Raw genomic sequence first — 25,518 nt, 5'->3', positions numbered from 1 at the left:
GCAACTCCCAGACATAGGGGGGCTCAGGGGCTTCAGCACCTGCCAGCACAAAGCACCCCAAGGCTGTGTCTCTGCTGGAGGGCGGGTGGTGCTGGCACTAGGACCCATGATTAGCACCATGCCAGGGGACAGGGTGAGGACAATGGGCAGGGCTAGCGAGGGCTCCGGATTTAGGACCTGCAGGGACTGTCTCCTAGCTGGAAGCCGGACCCCTGCCCCAGAGAGGGCAAACCACCTGGCAGTCGGGGGTGGGAGGGACTCGGGGTGGGGGTGGGGGGCACATTTGCCCCAGAGGGGCCATCTGGGACCCTCCATGGAGCTGTTTTCCGGACACGGGCGCCCCAGCCCACACGCCTCCACCCACGTTCCACACTGGCACTAATTGAGCCGCTAATGGATCCACAGCCCCACGGCTCTCTCGGAGCCATTTCCCGGCCAGCCCCGGGAATCACACGGCAGGGGGCTGACATTTCAGAAAACATTTGTTCATTTCTGAATTGGCAGTTTCCCCATATTTTGAAGCCAACAGACCAAAATGCACATTGTATATATGCATATCAGCATAAACACCACACACCCCTTTTTATCCCTTTTCTTTCAAATGGGCCCTCAGCAGCTGCTGCATGCACCCCTGCACCTCCACCATGCACTCCTGCATTGCCAACCATGCAACCCTGCACCGCTGCAACCATGCAACCCTGCACTGCTGCCACCATGCACCCCTGCACTGCTGCAACCATGCAACCCTGCACCGCTACAACCATGCAACCCTGCACCACTGCCACCACGCACCCCTGCGCCTCCACCACGCACCCCTGCACCACCACCACCATGCACCCCTGCACTGCCACCATGCACCCCTGCGCCTCCACCACACAACCCTGCACTGCCACTATGCATCCCTGCTGCTTCCCACAGACAAAGGGCCCAAACAGCAGGTGCTTCCCTGGACCTGATTCTTGGGGGATCCCAGGGACTCTCCAGCAGGAAGACCTCTCCCCGATGAGAACATGCTCTAATGCTGTAACTCAGAACCTCTGCTGCCGGGACCCCAGCTCTGCAGTGCTCTGCGTTTGGGCCCAACAGAAGCACCCAGGGCGGAGAGCCTGGGAGAGTCTAATGGGGGCTGGGGGTGGGCCAGAGATGGGGCCCCGGTGTCTTATCACAAGCAGTTTCCATGACAGCAAGCAGGGGTGGATGCTCTGGTTGGAAAGGGGGTACTGGAAGTGCACCCCAGCCTGCCAGGTGCCCCCTACCCCCTTCCCAAGCATGCCCGGCACTCCCTGCAGGCCGTGATACCCACAGCAGGGACTGTCACATACTACTTTGGGGACCAGGAACCCCCGGGCTCTGATCTGGGAATGCCAGCCTGTCTGCCCAGCACACAGGGCATGAGGTTTGACGCAGACACCAGGATCTGATTTGGGAGCATCTTTCTCTGCTCAGCCGTGGGGTTTGAAAATGAAAAGATGGGCCCCAGTGGGCCTTTGTCCACAGCCCTGGGCCTGGCTTACAAGGTGGCCCAGAAGGACAGTTACAGTCACAGCTGGAGGCGGCCACGGCCAGGGCCTGACCGAGTGGGTGGGCACAGGGATCTGGCTGTGGAGCCGCCCCGAGGCCTCCTTCCTGCAGGACAGTGGGGTACCAGCACCCTGGGTCCACACCGCCACCCCGCCTATCCAGTGGGAATAGGTCACTCACTTGTCCTCTCCACCCTAGTGTGACCAGGGGGTGCCTGGCTCAGGGACTCACCCTCTAACAAGGATGGGGGCACTACAGGATCCAGCGAACCACTAGTAGACTTCCTGCTGAGGGCGGGCCAGACCAGATACTCGCAGCTCTACAGACATTCAGGCCAGTGCTTGGGCACGAGGAGGGGCTTCAAGAAAACGCCAGGAAGCAGGCTGTACAATCCCAGTGGGCTGTAGCCGCTACTGTGCCCTGTGGTCAGCTGATCACCATCATTCACAAACATGTCCAGTTTGACAAGACCAGCATTATAACCACCCCCCCTTTAAAAAAATTCCTTAAAAGAGAAGTTTGGAATCTGGATTTCATTTAACAAAACTCCCTGCTTTTTTGAGGGGGTGATGGGGTGGTTTGGGCGATGCTTGGCGGTGTTCAGGGCTTACTCCTGGTTCTGTGCTGAGGGACCACTCCTGGCAGTGCTCGGGATACCCTATGTGGTGCCCGGAATCAAACCTACGTCAATCGGGGTGCAAGGCAAGTGCCTGACTCCCCTGCGCTGTCTCTCTAGTCCTCAAACTTTTAGATTAAAAACCCGAACCACCCATTTTATAACTCAAAATGACCAACCTGGGGTTGATTGTCCAGACCAGTGCTTTGCAAAATTCTAACCTGCTTCCCAGGGGCACAGAACGGAAGCTGAGCAGATCAGCCAGACCCCCCCCCCCCCCCCACAAGCCCTCGCCCCCAGCACTGTGGGCGGAAGAAGGTCCCTTAGCAATGGCATCGCCGCCTGGCACCTGGCTCACTGAGCTGTGCAGAGAACGACTCCACTAACTTTCTGGGGTACATCTGGGGTCTCCTGAGGAGCAAGTGATAAATGAGAAGGAAGCATTTTTGCAAACTCTAGAACACCATAAATATTAGATGCAAAATGCCACAGGACTGAAGTCTTTTGCTTTTTTGGCAGACAAATTGGCTGAGGAAGCAAGGCCGAGAAGAAAGGCATTAAATAAGCCCAGGGCCCTGCAACTCTGGGGGCGGGGAAGGGGGGGAGTGGGGGGGGGGCGGGGGGGCAATTTTGATATTCTGTAACCCAATCCTTTTAACTTTGGGCTGCTTGCAAGGTTACAACATGAGTCTTTTTCTTCTGCCTTTGAAAAGGCACCCGATGCAAATTGCAGCAGGAACTCATAAATCAATTGTGTGGAAGTTCTGGATGCCAGAGATGGGCTTTTTGGAAGCGGAGAACGGTGGGGAGCGGGGAGCAAGGTGGGGGCAAGATTGGGGATTGGGCATGAAGGAGTACTGAGTGCAAGGGCAGAGAGAGGGGGGCCAAAATCCCTGCACCCCTGCCCCGGGTCTGGGTTTCCGTGGGAGACCTCTGTTTTCTGCCCCACGACCCCTTCCAGTGACATCAGACAACTGTCCCCCTACCCAGAACCCCCAACGCTACATGCGTTGAGATGCTTTGTAGGGCTCAGCCCCTGGGCTAAGCACGTGATGAGACTGGCCAGTGAGGAGCGCCCATGTCCTCCGGACTTTTTTGTGATTGGTTCGAGGAAGACCACATGACTCTAGATGAACCAATAGAAGCCTCCCCTGAGACTTTTGCTGGGAGAGAAGGTTTTTCTAGGCGAGGGCCACGCGCCCCAAGGTGTGGGGCCAGTGCAGAGCCCCTGGCCATCACAGAGGGCAAGCCTCCATATAAAGTCAGTCCAGATGGGGGCATGCACAGCACAAGGATGGGGCTCTAAAGCTCTGAGCACTGCGAACCTGCCTGAACTCATTTCAGTTCGATTTCATGCAGGAAGACTGAGACAGTCAATTCAATTCCATTTTGTTCTCATTTGCTGCTTGCTTCGAGCTTAAGGCCCAAACGGCCTCTGTCCATTCACATCTTTAGTGGATTCTCAATAACTGCCAGGCTCAACTGCTGGATGGGTGGGTGGGGGGATGCAAGGGGTGGGGATATAGCTGTGAATGAGAGGCAAGAGATGAACTGGAAATGGGGCCAAGACAAAAAGGGAGAAGAAGAAAAAAAGACAAAAACGAAAGCGCAACCCTCCTCTGGCAATGGCAGACAACCTGCACCCGAAGACCGGACACAGAAATGCCCTGAAACCCCAGTCCACGGTGGTGGCACAGCCAGGAACAGAGGGCATGGAAAGATGCCCACACCAGGACAAACCCTACTTCAGGGCAACAAGCTACAACTGAGGGGAGCTAGCTTGCTTGCTTGCTTCCTTCCTTCCTTCTCTCCCTCCCTCCATCCCTCCCTCCGCCCCTCCCTCCCTTCCTTCCTCCCTTCCCTTCCTCCTTTCCTCTCTTCCTTCCTTCCTTCCTTCCCTTCTTTTCTTTCTGTTTCTTTCTCTCTTTCTTTCCTTCCTTCTTCCCTCTTTTCTTTTTGGGTCACACCCGTGATGCTCAGAAGTGACTCCTGGCCCTGCACTCAGGAATCACTCCTGGCAGTGCTCAAGGGATCATGAGGGATCCTGGGGATGTAACCTGTGTCAGCCACATGCAAGACAAATGCCCATCACTCCAGCCCATTGAGGGAGATTTCTAAGGTGTGTGCCAGAACTCCAGGGACCAGGGGCTGGGGTGGGACCAAGCGCCTGACACCCTAACCCTACAACCCTATTCTTGTAACATCAGAATGAGGGGCAGGAAGCCACTGGCACAAATGGGGGTTGGAGCCCCTTGCCACTGCCATGCCGATGACCTTTCTCAACCTCGCCCACAGCGGGGCTGCCTGGCTCTCGTCCTCCAAAGTGACAGACCTCAGGTTACATCCCCGTAGTGAGGTCAGGGGTGGCTCTGAGCCCACAGGCATATCCGAAGCTTCCAGTGCTTGCTGCCCGGCAGACTGCCACAAGGCACTGCACACACACCTCTCAGAGCATAGCTAGTTCGCAAAGGGACTCCATTTCCAGCTCTGGACCCCATTCGCCAGCTCACGGTCAGCCACATTCCCTGCCAGTCTGGGGTCCCCCCGGTGACCAGCTAGGGCTGAAAGGCCCCATCACCGCTTAACCCCCTGACCCTGACACCAGTTCTTCAGATGTCGCCTGGGTCTGTACCATCAGGGCAGCCTTAAGGCTTCTGGGCCCGGGTGACGCTGAAGCTCAGGCTGCTGCTCCAGGCCGCTCAAACGTGCCGAGATGGACTCCAGGGCACCTCTGGGCACGTTCCACCGTGGTGCTCTAGCTGGTGCTGGGCACTTGTGACCGGAAGCTCCTGTCACTGTCCAGGCCTCCTGGCATGAAGCCATGGCGACAGGTGGCCCACCACCAGGACTCTTCCGGCCCTGCCCAGGCCCATGTGGGACACCACGGAGGGAGGCAGAGACTCTCATCTGGGGAAATCCTGACTCCAGAGGGCAAGTCAAACTCCGAGACAGGGGCTGGAGCAATAGCACAGCGGGTAGGGTGTTTGCTTTGCATGCAGCCAACCCAGGTTCGATTCCCGGCATCGCATATGGTTCTCTGAGCACCACCAGGGCTAATTCCTGAGTGCAGAGCCAGGAGTAACCCCTGTGCATCGCCAGGTGTGACCCAAAAAGCAAAAAAAAAAAAAAAAAAACAAAACAAAACCAAAAAACAAAAAACTCCGAGACAACCTCAGAACAACGGTCCCGAGGCTCACAACGGGGCCTCGAAGCAGAGAAAGGCCCAGGTAAGTCCAAACAGAAACAACAGCTCAAGAGCAGAGTGGCCAAGGTGGGCTGTGGCCGAGTGGAGTGAATGTGACAGTCTAAGGCGCAAAACAAACCAAGAACAGAACCTTATAGTTGCTCAAAGAGCAAACGCAGCAGAAGGACTCTGCATAGAGACCAAAGGGGTGAGCTTGTAGATGAAGAGGTCGATATCATCCAATGACCCCCACCCCCAAAAATAAAGAATAAAAATCCTTGATGCTCTGCAGAATAACCTCCCAAGAAACGGCATTCTCATCACACAGAAGATTCCAGAAGCACAGGGGTCCAGGGGAGAAGAGGGAGGGGAGAGAGAGAGGGGGAGAAAAGGAGGGCGGGCCCATTCTTCTTTGAATAAATCAATCCTCCAAGTTCCCCCAAGCTGAGAGAGGAGACATCCAGACTCAGGAAGCTGCAGCTGTTCGCACGGGAAGAAAACCCAAACAGAGACATACCGAGATCCAGAAGGAAGAAGACCAAGTCAGAGGGAGAATCGGGAAGGTGGCAAGCACAAGAACCGCGAGAGAGGTAGAGGGAGACCCCGCCTTGGGCGCAGGAATCCAACACCAGGTTTCTCGGCACAGAGTGGATGGAGAAAGCGCCAACCCAACCTCCCCCACGAGGCCTCAGGCCTCAGGCGCATCCAGAAGGTTCCCAGCAACACTCGAGCTGAGAAGCGAGTGTGTGTGTGTGTGTGTGTGTGTGTGTGTGTTGGGAGGTCCCTTAGAAGGGCAGGGCTGGAGCAAAAACTCACAAGCTATGGGGAATAATGGGCCGACGTGGTCCCCCTTTCTTCATTGCTGATGTGAGATGGGGGAGAACAGAACCTGGCTGGGTGCTTGCTGGGGTCACCAGGGCATTGGACAACAGATTTCATGGGGGTCTTGGAGGTCCCCTGTGGGGGCAGCGCTGGGAAGACTGTGCCTGCAGCCTGCCAGGCAGCTGTGCGCCAAGAAATGGTTCAATTTTATTGACCTTTCAAAAGATTATTTGTTTTCATTGATTCCCACCCCCATGCCACTGATTCCTGCCCTTAAATGTCCTCTTTCATCCTTCTGCGTCAGGGGGTTTATGGGAGTCTTTCTTTTCTAGATTCTTGGTGGAAATGTATTGATTTGAAAATGTCCCCCTTTTTTTTTTTTTTTAAAAAAAAGGCAGGACTGGAGCGATAATATAGCAGGTCGGGCATCTGCCTTACACACAGCCAGCCCAGGTTCCTGGCATCGTATATGGTCCCCAAACACTGGCAGGAGTAATTTCAGGGTTAGAGCAGCAATAAGCCCTGAGCATTGCTGGGTGTGACCCAAAAAGCCGCCCCCCCCCCCCCGCCCCAGCAAACAAAAAAGGCAGAAGCATTTAATTCTATGGATTTCTCTTTTAAAACTTTGCTCAATTTTTTTTCCCTTTTTGGGTCACACCCAGCAATGCACACGGGTTACTCCTGGCTCTGTATTCAGGAATTACTCCTGGTGGTGCTCAGGGGATCATATGGGATGCTGGGAATTGAACCTGGGCTGGCCACATGCAAGGCAAACACCCTACCCTCTGTACTATCACTCTAATCCCTCAAAATATTTTAAACTGCTTCCAACTATGTCTTGGGAAGTATCATAAGTGTAGTGCTCAATCCTCAAGTATTCAGAAAGTTTTGAGGCATTTTTTCCCCTATTATTCACCCACCCAGGAATTCTATTAGAGCCAGAGAATAGACTTTGTAGAACTTAAATTCTTTAAAAAATGTCCGAAGCACCCGAGATGCTTTCCAGGGGCTATTAAAGCTCTGAGGCCATCAAGCAGAGCCTCGAGGGGAACAGGGGACTGAGCTGGTACAGAGGTTTAGGAAATTGAGGGGCTGGATGGGCCGCTGGTGAATGACGAGACGCAAAGGCCAGTGAGCGATGCTTGGAGAGATGTTTGCTGAGAGACGTTTGCAAGAGCAAAGGCTCAGGGGCTGGCATGGTCTGTATTTATTTAGACAGCAGAGAGGACGGGAGGTCTGAGTGCTATTAGGAAGCAGAACTGGCGCAGGAGAGACACCAGGGACCCAGGTTCGATTCCCGCCACCACATGTGGTCTCCCGAGCACCGCTAGGGGTCACTCTTGAGCACACAGTCAGGAACAGCCCCTGAGCATGCCTAGGTGTGGCTGAAAAAAAAAAAAAAGAACAATTTAAAAACTATTTAAGAACAATCAAACAATTTGATTTATTCAAAGATGGGGGTGGGGGAGATGACCTAAGAGGCCGGAGCCCAGGTTTGATCCCTGGCATCACCTGGGCCCCAGGGCGCACTGCTGGGAGTGGCCCCTTCCTGGCCAAAATCAAAGCAGAGAGTGGGAGGTGTGGGCAGTCCCTGAGCTGTCCAGCATGGCTCTGGCAGGCCTCAGGCCTAATTTATTCCAGAGCCAAAGCTGTGTGTGTGTGTGTGTAGGGGTGTTTGAAGCAGAGAAGGACACCATTAGATTTTCATTTTTCAAAACCTCCTCTGGTTACTGGCTCTGTGTGTGTGTGTGTGTGTGTGTGTGTTGGCTAATTTCTGGAAGAGCAGGGAAGATCAAACGGCCAGAGCAGAGGGCAGCTGCTTACTGCCCTGCACAACCCTCTTGAAGGTGCTTGACTCTCTCGGTCAGGCTGATGCTCTGGAAGGTGGTACTGCCAGTGCTGCTGCCCCTGCTCCTCAGTCCCCCCCCCCCCCACTGAGTGGACACAGGGAGGGCGAGCCGCTGGGTCTCTATTACATGCTGGCCCAGCCCGTAACTCTCTCCCAGGATGCCACGCAGCAGCTGCCCTTGGGGACCAGCGCCCCTTCCCTGAGACCTGAACCAGACAGGCAGGCTGGCACCCAGCGAGGGCCACCGGTGTCCTCCCTGGCTCAGCGTGGGGAAGTGTGTCTGAACCCTCCCATGGGCATTCCAAGGGTGGTCCTGTCCAGAAGGAAGGGAGGGGTGCAGGGCTTAGCGCAAACCCTCAGGAGGAAGCCAGGAGGAACAGTCAATCAACGGATATTTAATTATCACCTGGAAGAATCGGGACCTTGAGCCAATCCTCCACGCCACTAGTCAGGCGTCCTGTATTCAGGACAAATATCGTATAATGCTCCCTTGTTTCCCTAAGAAGGAAATTTATAGGTAACAAAAGCTACCTGCACGTCATTTCCCAAAAAATCAATATTCTGCGTTAACAGCCATGTACAAGAAAGGGGAAGGGAAGGCAATTTATAATAAAGAAAGATTTCAATATGAGCTCTCTCCGCCACATCCATCACGGAGACAGGCTGCGAGTCAGAGCGCCTGGTAGGCATCGGGCTGCAGGACAGTGCCAGGGTGGTCCCTGGGTCCAGGGCACCTGCAATTCCAATGCATGGTGCGTGTCAGGGAGTCCCAGAGAGCAGGAATGAGCCCTGGAAAAGGTTTTACATTCAAGTAGAATCGTGCCTTCCTTTGCGTGTCCCTGAGTACTTGGGGTACAGGAAAACTGCAGAAAACGGGTTTATGGATAAAATGGGCCGAGAGTCAGGGCTCAGAGCAATAAACTGGAAAGAAATAAACAGAGCTGGGAGGAAATGTAGGAGAGCAGACCATCCGGGGGTGGGGGGGAGACTCTCTCTGGTCTCTGGGCCAGGATGCCTAGAGCGTCCCTGACCTTTGCAACGGGGAGCGCCACTGCACACTGCAGCCTCTAGGGGGCGCTATGCTCTTTGGAGAATTGAGTCTGAAATCCGTCCCTGGGAGAGGAAGCAGCTGTGCACGCCTGGTTGGCCTTTTATTTATTTTTAAATTTAAGCTTTTGGTTTGGGCGCCACCCCCAGCTGTGCTCAGGGATCCCTCCTGGTGGGCTCTAGGACCACACGCGGTGCCGGGGATTGAATCCGAATCCGCCCTGTATGTATGAGGCCTTCCCACTGCACCATCTCTCTGGCCCTGTTTGGCAGTTTACTGATTTTTATTTATTTACTTTTGGGTCCCCCCACCACCACCAAGCAGGGCTCAGTGCCCCAGGTGCTGTTCCTGGTGATGCTCAGTCAGGCCAGGGTTTGAGTAAGGGCCTGGGAGGTGGTGCTGGTGGGCTTGGCCTGGCCGGGACCTCCGGGGTCATGTCACTGGTGTGGGAATCTGCAGACTCGCACCCAGGTGATGCTTGGGAGACCAAACATGCATTCGGAACTGCATCTGACCATGCTAGGCGCACATCCTAGCCACTGCACTATCTCCTGGCTCCAGGAGCATCACTTGCAGTATGACTTAATTTTCAGTAATGCTAAATCACCCACAAAGGCAGTGGTTGCTCTCCCTGGTCTCCCTCCTTTGAGGATATTCAGGGAGCCGCACTGTCCATGGACCCCAAAACCTCCCCGGAGGCTCAGTGGATGGAGCTGGGGTTTCTCCCCTCCACCTGCCCGCCTGGGCCGCACCCCTATAGCCCTGCCCACCTCTCTCTCTTCACTGCCACAGTCACACTGACACCAAGTGACACCGCCAAGGCCCTGTGCTGACGGTGTCAGCCTGTGCATTCGAACCCCGATAGTGCCCTGTTCCATGCTCGCCTATGGGGGTGGCTTCTGGAACCTTCTGTCACTCTGGTTTACACTGTTAGTGTGACAGTGATGGTGGGGTGCAGGGGGAAGCCCTGGGGGACAGCAGACTCGAGTCTGCAAACTGATGTTCCAGTTTGAACCGGGAACATGGTCTTAGAAGGACACGGGAGGTTTGGCTGGATTAGGGGTGCCTTATACAGGGGCGCAGGGAGGCAGCCGTGGGGCTGCAGGAGACCCTTTGGAGAGACCCGCCAGGAGAGTAGAGTCACGCTGGCTCCTGGGCCGGTGCTCTCAAATTTTCAAACCTACGTGAAAACCGAGGTGCCGACTCTGGCCCAGAGGCGCGGGTGGCCTCGTCTGGGTGGGGGGTCCCTGCGCCAGGCTCAGGTGTCAGGGTGTTGGGAGCCTGGTCCTGGGTGCTGGCAGAAGGGAGGGGAATGGGGGGGGACGTTTCCCGGGGTGGAGAGTCACCCCACAGGCCACAGGCAGGTGGGCGGGCGCGGGGAGAGGGCACTGTGTGTGCCCAGTGCCGGCGGGGTGCTCGCGGGAGGGGGAGCGGGCACCCAGTAAAGGCGCCATTGTGTGGCGGCAGCTGCAGGGGCTGGGGGTGGGCAGGGGACGGAGCAGGAGGGAGCCGGGCAGGGAAGTGGGGGATGGGCGGTGTGTCGCGGTCCCTCGGCCTGCAGGAAGGAGGGTGGGCAGGCGTGTAGGACCAGCTTGGGAAAGGGAAGAGTGGGAGGAAGGGCCTGTACCTGGGGGCCTGGGAAGGGGGTCAGGGAGGCAGGACTGGGGGGCAGGGGAGGGCGCTGGGCAAGAACCAGGGTGTGAGGTCATTTCTGAGGGACCCTCTGGCGAAGGTGAGGGCAGAGGCGGGCGAGTGGGTTCTGGAATATTCTAAGGGTTTCCTGAGGACTGAAGGTGGCTGTGGTGGGAGACAGGCAGACTGGAATGCCATTGGGGCCCGGATGCTGGAGGAGCAGAGACGCCAAAGGAGAGACCTTGGGGGTGCCAGGGAGGGCAGGGGTACAATAGGGAGGCCTGTGGGCAAAGGGGGTTCGACGTGAGGGGAGAGGGCGGGGAAGGGGGAGCAAGACACAGCACTGTCACACACACTCACATACACATACACGCATTCACACACTCACATACACACATACACACACGCATTCACACACACTCACACACACATGCACTCACTCACACATTCATACACTCACATGCACACATATTCAGACTCACATATGCACATTCACACACACATAGACTCACATATATACACATTTACACACATACACATTCACACACATACACACATACATTCGTATACTCACATGCATACACATTCATACACATACACTTGTACACTCACAAACGGTCACATTCTCATGCTCACAATTCACACATATTCACACACTCATAGACACACACTGATACAATCACAATGCTCACACAAGCTCACACATACATACTCACACACTTTTGCACACATACTCATACACACTCACACTTGTATACTCACACATGCTCACACACTCATGCTCTCACATATACACACATGCTCACCTTCATACATGTACACACACACTCATACACTCTATCACATATGCTCACACACACATATTCCCAGGCTCACACACATATACACACTTACACCTGCTGGCAGTGAATGTTGGGGGTACCAGATGCCCGGAGACCCCTCTCTACCTCCTGTGTAAGCAGCTGATGCCCCATGTGTCCTGTCACCCGGGAGAGGGGTGGGGGTGTGGGCCAGGCCATCAGGGCCTCGGTGGGCCGCCCTCTGGCTCTGGGTGAGGGAAGAGCGGGCTGCTCAGGGCCGAACCTGAAACTACCTTCAATGAGGGGCCTTCTAGAGCCCTGAGGGAGGGTCCAATGGCTCCTCCCAGTGTCCACTGTCCACCTGCACCAGAGGGCAGCTATTGGGCGGGCAGACCAGGCCGGCTCAGGGTGCAAGGTCCTCGTGGGAGTGAGAGAGGAAGAGGCTGACCTAAGGGAGGGTCTGAGGCCGTTTCTGATGGGACCCTCTGGCTGGTCCTGCCTGACTTTGCACCGAGGGCAGATAAAGACTTGTCCATAGCACCGTGGTGGCAGAGGTCTGGGATACCCTTGCAGCCTGCTACCCTCTATCCTGCCCTGGATTCTATCTGGAGCGAGGCGGGCACACATCAATGCCACCAACCACTTCAGAAAATAGCTCCTGGGATGAGCTGAGGGGCACCACTCATCTGCTCGCCCTGATGATCAGATTGGAGTCTGGCACATGACTCCAGCTGGTCCCATCAGAAAAATATCACACAGCCCTTTGGCATTCTGGGAGAAGATGCTGGTTGGGCAGGGAGAAGCGTGGAGAGTGAGAGGGCCGGCCCTCATCCTACACTCAGACCTTCCCAGGGAAGGCGCCTGTTAAGACGCTACAGTTACAACGCTACTGAGCCATAGTACAGCAGGAAGGGCACCTGCCTTACCCTTGGTTCAATCCTCGGCTCTCCATATGGTCCCCCGAGCACCACCAGGAGCAATCCTTGAGCACAGAGCCAGGAGCAAGCCCTGAGCACTGCAGGTATGTCCCCTCCCCAAAAAACAAACAAACAGAAAAAGGGACTATTAAACTATGAGCTTGAATGCTGCAGAGTGCTTGCATCTTTGCAGTTCGTGGAAAAATAAATTCCACGATCTGAATCTTAGAAGAGAGGCGAAGCCGATGAAACTCCCAGGAAGATTGCTCTTCAGGCTGAGAGCTCTGGGCCGTCCTGGCGTAGACAGCAGCAGCTTCTCCATCACCCAACTTCTGCTGGACACCCCTGCCAGCTCCGGCATGTAAACGACTCAGCTTCACAGCTACTCTCAGAAGAGACACCAAGCTGCTGAATGTCCCTGTTCCACAGCTCCTAGACGCCTCTGAATTTTGCAATCTGCCAGCCCAGTTAGGAACACAGCAGAATAGATGGGAAAGTTGAACAGAAGCCCACTAGGTTCAATAAACAGAAACAGTAACACAGAGGCTCAACCAGCACCCAAGAGCTCAGTCAACCCTCAGATAATGGGTTCTGTCCCCCATTATGAGACAGAACAACTTTTACAAATTTTGTTTTACTGAACTACTTATTTTTTAAAATTTTTTTGCTTTTTGGGTCACAACTGGTGATGCACAGGGGTTACTCCTGGCTCTGCATTCAGGAATTACTTCTGGCAATGCTCGGGGATCCATAGAGGATGCTGGGGATCGAACCTGGGTCGGCCACATGCAAGGCAAACAAACGCCCTCCCCACTGTGCTATCACTCAGCCCTTGAACTACTTATTTTTGATAATTCCATTTGCCATTTTATTGTAACAAGCAATATAAATGGTTTTGTGCCTACTGAGGGGATAGATTTGTGGGGTGGGTGTGAAATTGGGGACATTGGTGGAGGGAAGGTCACACTGGTGGTGGGACTGGTGTTGTAACACTGAATGCCTGAAACAACCGTATTATGAACAACTTTGTAAACCATGGTGTTTAGATAAAGTAAATTATTAAAAAAAATAACATCTGCTGGCTCTGAGCACCACGTCCTGTGCGACAGAACTCACCGCCTCCTAAGAACAAAGGGGTTGGGGAGCACAGGGCCACCGATGAGCAGACACAGTGCACGTTCTCAGCTTTGTAAGAAACGGCCAGAGTGGAGGAGCTGCCACACAGTCCCTGGCTGCTTCCAGCTCCCCCGGGTCTCCCTCGAGCTTGGCTGTGACCCCTGAATGTGCCAAGGCAATGGGTGGCAGGTCAAGTGTGCGTCCTGGGCTTAATTTGCATTTTCCTTGATTATCAAGAAGTCGAGCATGGGCTGCCCAGTTCATGGCTCACTGATTTCTACCACCTGAGGTTAGATTATTGTGACATTCCTGGGGACACTGGGGTAGGCTGTGACCCACCTTGTCACTTGGACAAGCCATCACCATCATCATTAATTTCTCCAGTCTGTGTGCCACAGAGCACAGCGCTAATGGATTCCCTCCTCACAAAACCCCATCATCATCATCATTCTTGGCTGGAGTCACCAAGGTGGCGAAGTCCAACATTCTTCAAATCCATTCATCTCAACCAAGCCCATGGAAACCCTCACTCCCAACTGCTCTACAAAGATCTGGGAGGATTTAACCATGAACCCGTAACTCCGTGGAGCCAGAGCAGCTGAAAGGTGCCAAAAGGTGACTATGTTCGTTTTCTCAAAAGATGCAAGTGATCCTTTCGAGGGTATTTATCCAGAGACGCACGATCCCAAAGTTAGAAGAAGCCACCACAGAAACATCCACGAGCAAAGAGGTATTTATCCCGCATCAAGGCGGTGGCTCCTGCTTCCTCATTTGTCAATCTCTACTGCAAACATGGAGTAGCACGAAGCAAGATGAGTACGTGATGGAACCGCGAATCTTCTAAAAGAGGCAAGGTTTTTCAGAAATGGATTAAAGAGATGAATCAAAGATCCCACTCCCAGGCTGGAGCGATAGCACAGCAGCGAGGGCGTTTGCCTTGCACGTGGCTGACCCAGGTTCCTTTCCCAGAATTCCAGATGGTCCCCCACGCACCTCCAGGAGTAATTCTTGAGTGCAAAAGCCAGGAATAATCCCTGTGCATCACTGGGTGTGACCCAAGAAGCAAGCAAAACAAAACAAAACAAAGATCCGCTCCCCACACGTGCAAATTCACTGTCTAGTAGTCTGATCTATGGGAAGGAGAGCAACCACTGACCATGGTGGAGAGGCAATGAGCATCTCACAGGGCCAGAGTCAGGTGTCAGAGCAGTCGAGAGGTCCTTAAAAAGCCGAGTCCATCCCGAAACACAGTGGTACAAACAACTCTTTCACGATTTGCGATGAAAACGGAAGGAAAAGGAAAGAATATCCTATTGTACAATCATTTCAAGGTTTTGGACAAGCTGCACCCCCCCACTCCAGGGAACACTTTATCAGTTCATTTGCTTAAGAATCAACTGAGCAGTCACAATGATAACACAGCCCCGGTCAGATGGTAGAAAAAATAAGATTATTTTCAAAATTTCACAGTCACGCTGTTTTTCAAAGATGCACAAAAAAATTAATGCAGAATTGACCCCAGCTGAGTAAACCCCCAGATAAGGACTTAATGTCCCCATGGTGAGATACAACAGTTTTCACAAGTTTCCTTTTACTGAAGTGCTTTTTGATCATTTCACTCGCCATTTAGGGATGAAAAGCAATATAAAAAATTTTTTTTTGTGGGCAAGCTTGAGGGGTGGTTGGAAAAATGGAGACAAGGATGGAGGGAAGGTGACAGTGATGGTGGGACTTGGGGTTAGAATAGCAAATGCCTAAAACAAATCATCATGAATAACTCTAAATAAAGGGTGGGGGGCAAATTGTACACAGAATGCTAGTCCCTAAGGACTGTTTATCTGGTTTCTATCTTCCAGTCCAAGTTGATTTTCTAAATGCCAAAGGGTCTCAGAAACACAAATGATTGAAACCCAGCCCCAGTATTCTTATTTTTCTGGAACTTTCAGCTGGTCAAATGGCCCTGTGGAATGAGGACTGCATATCCCAGCATCCTTGGCAGGCAGAGAGGACCCTGGGATCGTTTCTCCCCAGGAGGTAGAGAGGAATAAAGAGTTTGAATCTCAGACCAGTGCACCAGACAGCACAGGCTTTTCCTGAAGGAGAGTGAGCGATGGTGATTGTGGGGGTCTCCAATGCAGCCAAGCCTAAATCCACCTCCATGAGCTACCTGAACCACAAGGACTCGGCTTTTCATGTGTCCAAGAATAGATGACCCCTGGCCCCAAAGTTATGCTATCACAGAATATGAGGCCTGTCAATCAAATCAACCTGAAAAGCATTCTGAACGCAGGAGAGTTTTGCTGTTTTGATTTAGTCCAGGCCAGGACCATGCGGAGCTGGGGACAGTACGGGGTGGGCTGGGCCTGAGCCAGGGGGTGCAGAGTGTGCTCCAGGAGGGGTTTCATATTTGAGCTTCTCGTTTCTGTTTTGGTATGCTTGAGCCAGCATCCACTACGACAGATGAAACACCAGGATTTGTTCAGTCTGAAACCTCCCACTCTCTCCCTTCTTTTCACTGAAACATCCTTGTGATGTTCTCGATGGACGTTCTTCTTTGTCAGTGATTGTCGGTTCCAACCCTTCCACTGCTTCATTTCTACTTTACAAATAGTCACTAAGTCACCTTCTGCAGGATGAGGTTGTGGGAAGGGGCAGGGACACAGTTCTGGTACATCCTCAAGTCTTAGTAGCACTGTCGTCCCGCTGTTCATCGATTTGCTTGAACGGGCACCAGTAACGTCTCCATTATGAGACTAGTTACTGTGTCTGGCATATCAAATATGCCACAAGGAGCTTGCCAGGCTCCGCCATGCAGGCAGGATACTGTTGGTAGCTTGGCAGGCTCTCCAAGAGGGACAGAGGCATCAAACCCGGGTCGGTCGCGTGCAAAGCAAATGCCCTACCTGCTGTGCTATCGCTCCAGCTTAGTGCAAAAACTAACACATGGTTTTTGTTTTTAAAAATGGCATTTTGTATCCCATCATCCTGCCCCGTGTTTCAAACTGTTCTTGGGTATTAGTCTCATGCTACATTTTTTTTTTGTTTGTTTGTTTTTGGGTCACACCCAGCAATGCATAGGGGTTACTCCTGACTCATGCACTCAGGAATTACTCCTGGCGGTGCTCAGGAAACTATATGGGATGCTGAGAATTGAACCCGGGTTGGCCACATGCAAGGCAAACGTCCTACCCGCTGTGCTATCACTCCAGTCACACTACTTTTTTTAGTTTTTAATGCCCTACAAATGAACGCAATCATTCTATGTCTGTGCCTCTCCTTCCGACTCATTTCACTCAGCATGATACTCTCCATGTCCATCCATTTATAAGCGAATTTCACGACTGCATTTTTCCTAACAGCTGTGTAGTATTCTTTGTGTAGTATTCTAGCATATTGTGTAGATATACTATAGTTTCTTTATCCAGTCGTCTGTTCTCGGGCACTTGGGTTGTTTCCAGATTCTGTCTATTATGAATAGTACTGCATAGAGGCTGGGTTGGGGATGGGGATGGCAGGAGGGAAACTGGGGTCACTGGTGGTGGGAAATGTACACTAGTGGAGGGATGAGTGTTGGAACACTGTATGACTGAGACCCAATCATGACCAGCTTTGTAACTGTGTATCTCACAGTGTTGGCGTATTTCCCAATGCTGCCATGTTGAAGGCTCTTTCAGGGTCAGGGGAATGAGACCTGTTATTGTCACTGTTTTTGGCATATTGAATATGGCAGCATTAGGAAGGATGAGTAAGGAGAGGCTGCTAAAATCTCAGGGCTGAGTCGAATAGAGACATTACTGGTGCCCCGTCGAGTAAATTGATGAACAATGGGATGACAGTGATACGGTGATCTCACAGTGACCCCCAAAAATTTTTTTTTAATTAAAAAAAAATGTCTTTTTGTCAAATCTCTAAAACTAGCAGATTGGGCTGGAGCAATAGCACAGCGGGTAGGGAGTTTGCCGTGCATGCAGCCGACCCGGGTTCGATTCCCAGCATCCCATATGGTCCCCCAAGCACCGCCAGGAGTGATTCCTGAGCACAGAGCCAGGAGTAAGCCCTGAGCATCGGCTGAGTGTGACCCAAAAAGAAAAAATAAACAAACTAGCAGATTTCAGTTAAAATTCCAGACTGGGAAACCTGTGAAGGATGTTTTCCCATGCTGGACCTCCTCTGGTTCCGTTTGCTACGCTCCCCTGCCCCCCTCCAGCCCCATCTGGGTCCCTGTGAGCACGCCTGTGAGTTTCGACATGCGTGGCTTCCCGTAGAGAAATGACCAGATTCTGGGTAGAGACGCCGAGTGTTCCTGGTGTTCCCACAGGACGCAGTTCCTGGGCGCTCTGGTGACACTGCCTGTTGGCATGCTCCCCCCATCAGTCTCCCTGCTGGAAGCAGCCCCAGAACCCCTCCCTCTGCCTGTGACACTCGGACCCAAACAAGCCCCTGTCGCCCAGATGCGATTTTCCGGACTTGCCACAGCCAGTCTCCATACCTGGTTTCACAAGCACCTGCTTCTTCCCCAAGGTGAGGATCCTTTATTTGTTCCCATCGAAGCAAATTAAATTAATTGAGTTTGGAGGGTTGGCAGCAGGGCCAGACACGAGAGGCCGTGCTGTCATTGTGCCTTTGCTGCGGCAGCCAGCTGGCCAGGTGGGCCCTGTGGAGCCCCCCCAGACCCCAGGTCCAGACAGACCTGGACCCTGCTAGCTCACGTGCTCCCAGTGGGGCAGACAGGGGACAGCCTGCAGAGAATCCAGTTCAGGGCAGCACTGCCATGCCAACCTCTGTGCCAGGGGTTTAGTCTCCACATATGTTCCCCTCCTGTCTCCAAATCCATTTCAGTCCCTTCCCCATGCCAGTATCTTCTGGAACCTTCCTCCAGGCTCAGTCTTAATTGATCCTGGTTGGCTTGAGCTGGCTTAGTTCAAGAGAAGGGCAAATGCTGGTCTAGATGCTTTTGGCCTTTCTAGGCTATATTCTATATTTTATACGTAATTCATTTCTTTAGGTTTTGTTCTGGGTTTTTTTTTTGTGCCACACCCAGCAGTAATCGGGGCTTACTTCTGGCTCTCTGCCCAGAGATCATTCCTAGCCGGGCTCTGGTGACCAATCTTGGGTCAGCTACATGCATGGCAAGCATCCTACCTGCTGTACTATCACTCTGGCTCTCATAAACTCACTTTTTTTTTTTGGCTTTTTGGGTCACACCTGGCGATGCACAGAGGTTACTCCTGGCTCTGCACTCAGGAGTTACTCCTGGCGTTGCTCAGGGGACCATATGGGATGCTGGGAATCGAACCCGGGGTTGGCCGCGTGCAAGGCAAACGCCCTACCCGCTGTGCTATCGTTCCAGCCCCCATGAACTCACTTTTTAAACACTCAGATTCTACCCACCAAGTTCAAGGATCAAAAACAATATGGAAGACTCAACCAGCACCAACCAGCTGATAAACTGACTCAGAAAACCCTCAGACAATGACTTTAGTAACACCAGTGTGGATATAACAATTATCACCAATTGATGCTTATTGATCTATTTTTTGATAAACCCATCTGCCATTTTGTTGTAAAAAGCCTTAAAAAGTAAATTTGTGCCTCTGGGGCAAACAGGGGATATAAGTGGAGGGAAAGTCACACTGGTAGTGGGATTGGTGTTGGAGCTGAAACAACTGTATTATGAACAACTTTGTAAATCATGTTTTAACAAAAAAAGCTCCTCAGATTTCATTGAAAAACTCACTTTCCAGCACTCTCTAGGCAAATAAACCCACATTTTCCATATACCCATAGAAACAAAGGCACTTTTTTCAATGAAAAGAAAGATTTCTGAACAATGGAAAGTCACCCTGGGGTGTCCCTGCCATCCAGGGACCACACTGGGGCCCAGCCACCTACTCGCCTTTCGGTGGCCTCGCCTACTCACCGGTCCGGTAGCCCCACCCCCACCCTGTGGCCCCACCCACATCCCTATTCTGTGGCCCTGCCTCACCTGGTAGCCCGTCCACTCCCCTGCCCAGTAGCCCCGCCCCCACTGGTAGCCACACCCTCCCCCCACCCCACCCTGTCTGGTGGCCCCACCCACTCACCTGTTTGGTAGCCCCGCCCACCCAGTGGCCCCACCCACTCACCAGTCCAATAGCCCCACCCCCATCAGTAGCCCCGCCCCACCCGGTGGCCCCGCCCACTCACCTGTCCGGTAGCCTGTGCTGTTCAGGTACACGGCAAAGGTGCGGCTCTCGTGCTGTGCCTGCCAAGAGGGCGAGGAGCAGTTCTCGTTGTTGGTGTAGGTGTTGTGGTTGTGGACGTACTTGCCGGTGAGGATGGACGAGCGCGAGGGGCAGCACATGGGCGTGGTGACAAAGGCGTTGATGAAGTGTGCCCCGCCCTGCTCCATGATGCGCCGGGTCTTGTTCATCACCTGCATGGACCCTGCAAACAGAGAGTGCAGGTGAGGGACGGCTGGGGGCAAAGTCTGGAGACAGATGGGGGCTGCAATGCCCTGTGGGCAGGTCTTGCACAACGTGCTGGGGGCATGGGTCAAACCCACCCAGTCCATGCCTGAAAGAAGCCCTGGTTCACGTATAAACACAACCACCTTTCCGCAGGATTGATAAGCATCCTTTTTTTTTTTTTTTTTGCTTTTTTTGGGTCACACTTGGCGGTGCACAGGGGTTACTCCTGGCTCTTCACTCAGGAATCAGTCCTGGCAGTGCTCAGGGGACCATATGTGGGATGCTGGGAATCGAACCCGGGTCGGCTGCGTGCAAGGCAAACACCCTACCCGCTGTGCTATGGTTCCAGCCCAGCATCCTTTTTTTGGAATGGGGGCGAAGCAACCGCTTCATAAACAGAGGGGAGATTCTGTGTGTTTGGTTTGGAACTCCCCCAGGAATTGTTCCCTTACTGTTCAGCCACCCCCCAGGCCAGCTTCTCTCCAGATATTGCTGAAATATGCCACTCAGCCCCATACCACCCTCGACTGCTGGGCTGGGTCCCTCTCCCTCTGCCACCACCCCCTACCCGATCCCACTTTGCAGTCCCCTCTCCGCCTCACCCCCACGGAACCATCCAGGACGACTTGGCTCCAGATCCCCAGGGTGGATGAGCCTGAGACAGAATTCACTGAGGACCGCCAGGAAAGGCAGGTTCGCACGTGCTCATACTCGTTCCTCAGCAAGGCTGGAAGGAGCCGGAGGCTTGGGCCTCTGGGGGTGGCATCGGGGACAAACGGTACTCAGCTGGGGACTGGCACACAGGAGGCGGCTGGGGATGAGCTCCTGCAGCCAGGATGGCACCCTGCCACGCTGCCATCCTCCCTGAATGTTCTCCCACCAGTGGTCAGCCTCTGTGGCTTCTCTTTAACCCCTGGTCTTGAGGCTGCAGTTAGTTGAACGAGCTCATTCATGTTCGTCCCTGAATTTGGCAAACGCCCGGATTTGGGAAAAGGGTTGTTGCCAAGTATGAGATGGTTCAACACCAGTGCAAGAGTCCTGAGGGGCACAGTCTGGGCTCCGAAGACTGCAGACCTCACCTGGCCGGCTGGCGCCCCCTCTGCCTCCACCAGAACCCATACCAGTGACTGCAGTGCCAGTCTTTCCCCGTGAGCCCCAGGCTTGCCCCCTGCCCACCTTGGGGTCCCTATCTTCGACATGCCCTAGAACCTTATTCCACTTGCTCTCCCTGGTCGCTGAGGTCTCAGGAGGTGAGACGGCTCCACCTTAGCCCTGGACAGAGGGCAGAGACGTGGGCCGGCAACAATCACAGAATTAGGAACCGTTAGAATGGCATCAGCCGACCTGGGTGCTGTTCACTTATTCTCCTCCCGGTGCATTGACAAGCAGGAGACTGCGTGTGCAGCTTCAAGCATCTGGTCTGAGCTGCCCAGCTTGGGATGGGGACTTGAACCCAGACATCCCGGTGGAGCTGCAGGAACTGGGGGGTTCATGATACGAGCTGGAACTAGGAGGGAGCGGGTGGGCAGATGGACAATGAGGCGTGCCAGTGCCCGGCCGCCCCTACGTGTGCGATTGCCCTCATGTCTTCACAGGGAGCTCAGGGTGACAAGCTGTGACTTTAGCCGGATGGGAGGGCCCAGGGTCACATCATCCCACAGGAGCATGGGAGGAGGGAAGTGCTTCCTGTTCACTAACCCCCCCACCCCATTCTCTCCTGGAGAGGAGTTCAGGCTGGGGCTACCCCTCCTGAACACCCCCCCCCCCCCCCACTGCTTCCTTTCCAGGGAAGCCTGGGCAGTAAGGTCGTCCCAAACCCTGAGCTTGGTGAACTCAAGTACCCAGCTGGCATCAGCTCTCAGCAGCGCCATGGGCTCAAACCCAGGTCTGGGACCTGTCGTTCCGTCCTCCTGGGTGCAGCGGGCAGGCGCGGGGCTGCCCCGGGGTAGCTCCCTGCAGATGCATCTGCCCCTGGCTCGCCTTGGTGGTGGCTTGGCTGAGGCTGTCCCAGCGGACAGCTGCATGAAAGCTCTACTGCCCACAGAAACCTGCTCCAGTCAAGCTGCCCCGTGTGTGGCTGCGTCCGCCCACGTCTGGAGCATGGAAACACATGATCTAACCACCTGCCCAGCCCGGCCGTGCTGTAGACAGACAGCTCTGACAGGCAGGAAGGAGCCGGGAGACAGGCCTCGAGGAGATGAAAAGGGGCCACTCATAGCGTTTGCAATCAGGCTGGGCCGGGCCAACCCAAACGGGTTTCGTCCAACATCAACCTGACTGAACGAGGCCCGTCTCTTTCCGTGATGCAAACTTCCCACCCCTGGGCCAGGGGTGAGGTCACCCTGACACCTCTTGGGGTGCTGACGGGCCAGTAGGCGCCAGCCGCACACTGATGGATGCTGGTTCTGGGGCCCCCACCTGATGCTGCCGTCCCATGCCTCCCTGTGCCACATCTGCTCGCTCCTGACGGGGAGTTTGCTTCTAAGGTGACTTGAATGAAACCTTCAGTGCCGCCAGGGAGGGGGCTTGGCGGAGGTGGGGTGGGGGCACAGTGCGTGCCTGACAGGTAGGATGCCAGGGGCTTCACCGCCCCCAGACCACACTCACAAAACTGAACTGACTCTCAGCCCCAGGAGCAAGGTGGGGTTCATGTGGACCCTGAAATTGGGTGCTCTCGGCAGACCTGCCCCACACACCAGGTGAGTTGTGCACCTGCTGCTGGGAGCCGTGGAGATGAGCCCCTCCCCCGAGGGGCACAGCAGGTGCCTGAGAGAGGCAAGAGCCCAAACATGCCCCAGTTCTTGCCACCCCCAGGAAGCAGTGAGCCCCTGCACTAGAGGCCTTAGGGGGTTGGGAACTCGGGCACACAGGGCCCCTCCAAGACAAGCTCCTGGGGCCTGCAGCTTGGCAGCACGAACCACCGGCTGACGGTGGAGATGATGCCTTCTGGGGCGTGCTTTCCAGAACAATCTAGATAGCTAGGTAGCTTGGGGCTGGAGCAATGGTAGAGTGGGGGTAAAGCCCTTGCCTTGTACGCGGCTGACCTGGTTCTGATCCCCAGCATCCCATACAGTGCCTGAGTCTACTAATTAATGATCGCTAAGTGCAGAGTCAGGAATAAGCCCTAAGCACCGCCGGGTGTACCCCCACCCCCCCCCCCCCCCAAAATCTAGGTAATTCAAAGGGTTGGATGCTGCCCTCTGCTCTGGCACCTTGACTACTCCATTTCTTGGGAACTGGTGAGCTCATGCCAACCCCAGGGCCTTTGCACATGCTGCTCTGGAGTCTAGACTCAGTCTCCCCATGCATGAGGGGCCAGGCGTGGCCCAGGCTGTGCTGGCCGAGAGCATGTCTCTCTGCTCTTCTTGCCATCTGGAGTTGAGGAGGCAAAAGAGGAGCAAAAGTCACGGGTCAGCAAAGCCGTACCTGATGGTCTCTGTGTGTGAGTGGAGGCAGAGGAGAGGCAGGGAAGAAGCAATTAAGAGGTGACCTTTGCTCTGAATTCTCGGAATATTTGAGTAAGAGGGTCCCCTCCCATCCTCTGGGGCTGGGGGGTCTGGAAGCTCCCTGACTTGGTTCCTCCACACCTCTTTGCCTTTGATCTGGGGAGGAGATAACAAAGCCTGGAATGTTCTAGCAAAGCCCTGTAGGCAAAGGCCAGGGTGCGTGAACACTGAGCGCAGGCTGGACCTGGTTTTCAGGGCAGACAGAATCCAATTACTGGCCCCCTTCTGAAAAGCAGGAGAATTTCATGGGCCCTTGGTGGTTTCATTCTTCCGGCACTCCCTCCGTCCATGGGGAAAAAAAAAAAGCTTTTTATGGCTGTGGGTAAAAAGATGAATAAATTACTCCCATTACTAAATTTCCTTTGGGTCTAGAGTTTTTCTGATTGGAAAAGGGTGGGAGGCCTTTTCACAGACCCAGCCAGGACTGAGTGCGGCACCGCCAGGCCCTTCACGCCACCTGATGGAGAGGTGTCTGTGCAATTGTCACGAGAACCTCTGGCTGCCTCTGCAAAAACCCAGACTGGCCACACCACGCACACTGCCACGGGCTGGAGACAGGTGTGTGTTAGAGGGCGCCTAGGTTCCCCAAGCCACCATCGGCCCAAGCCTCAGCTGTCGGTGACCCGGGACCCCCCGCGGTCTTGCTACTCAGGGTGAGGATGAAGGAAGTGAGCAGCCCCGTCTCGGACCCTGTCACCCCTGCAGCCCAGGAGGGAACAAGTGACATAAGACCAACGCTGTTGGGCTTTGGGAGTGACCAGACCAGCAACACTCACAGACCACACACACACACACACACGCACACGCACACGGCCCTGTCCAACTGTGTGGAAATAGGCTGAGGGTCAAGAGGGTAAATCCTCCACGTTCCTCTGTGGGCGCGGCTGGCAGCGTTGGGTCTGGCCCACAGGCCTCAGCCTCCTGCCTGGAGAGTGGCCACAAGTGCCCACGCAGCCACCGTTGCAGGAACAGGGGGTGCAACCAGACTTCATACACAGTCATGCATACGCGGATTCACATGCTCACACTCACACATGCACACATTCTTGATGTAGGCAGGTAGGTTAGGGAGGGACCCCCCCGGCCCCCCCCCCCACACACACGTGTGTACCCATCAGGGCAATGAAATTTCTAGAAGTAATAAAGCCACCAGTCCTAAATCTGACCCTCCTTGTGGATCCAGAAAGCAAGACCTGATTAGACCTTCTCCAGCAGCCAACCTTAAGGAGACTGGGCCCTTCCCTGCAGAAACGGCCTGAAGGAAATTACTGGAGGACCCTCAATTCCTTCCTTTAATCCAATTAACCCACAGCTAGCTCAGACCAGAGAAGGCAGGACTCATCCTCTGGGAGAAGATCCAGCAGGACTGAAGGTCAAAGACTGTACCCAATTCTACCCACTTGGCAACAACCCTAGCAACGGACTCTTATCTAGCTAGAAAGCCCCATGTGGTGGCATCTTGGAAAAACCCTGTAAAAACCACCTTGAACAAAGGGTGGGCACATACACTTCCCGAGCCCATGTGCTGCTTGTGCCCACGTGGCCAAATACTTGTGTCACCTGTATTCCCCCTCTTGAGATGTGTACTTCCCTATTTAATGTTGGGGTGTGTAGGGGGTTCTCCGTCTTTGGGGAAGCCCGTGCTCTCTCTCCCACTTTTCCTCCTCCCCTTCAAAAGCCTCCAAATAAAATCTGTTTTACTTCACTTCTCGTCTACTCCTGAAATTCTTTTCTGTGAGGCGAGGCAAGAACTGGGTAACCCTGGGTCCCGGGTGGCAGAGGCAGATGGGGAGAAAGTGGCCGTCTCTCTCCTCCCCGCTTCCCATCAGTCACCTGTAAGGCCCACTGACATCATTCTCACACACTCACACACACTCACACACACTCACGCTCACATACTCTCAAACACATTCACACACTTGTACTCACATTCTTACACATTCACACTCTTACAGACTCTCTCTCACACACACTCTTTCTCTCTCTTGTCTGTCTGTCTGTCTGTCTGTCTCTCTCTCTCTCTCTCTCTCTCTCTCACACACACACACACACACATAC

General features: G+C 54.0%; 1 protein-coding gene across 2 annotated transcripts in view; it reads right to left on the bottom strand.

Moving 5' to 3' along the window:
- SULF2 (sulfatase 2) overlaps positions 1-25,518 on the bottom strand; it is an 85,087-nt gene that overhangs the window by 23,688 nt on the left and 35,881 nt on the right. For both annotated transcript variants that reach the window (XM_056108446.1, XM_056108447.1), the window contains one exon: positions 19,692-19,931. In XM_056108446.1, the coding sequence (XP_055964421.1) occupies positions 19,692-19,931 (240 nt within the window). The remainder of the gene's footprint in view (positions 1-19,691; positions 19,932-25,518) is intronic.

The sequence above is a fragment of the Sorex fumeus genome, unplaced genomic scaffold (genome assembly GCF_029834395.1).
Source record: "Sorex fumeus unplaced genomic scaffold, SorFum_2.1 ptg000213l, whole genome shotgun sequence".
Lineage (NCBI taxonomy): Eukaryota > Metazoa > Chordata > Mammalia > Eulipotyphla > Soricidae > Sorex > Sorex fumeus.
This window is presented reverse-complemented; position numbering and strand designations above follow the sequence as displayed.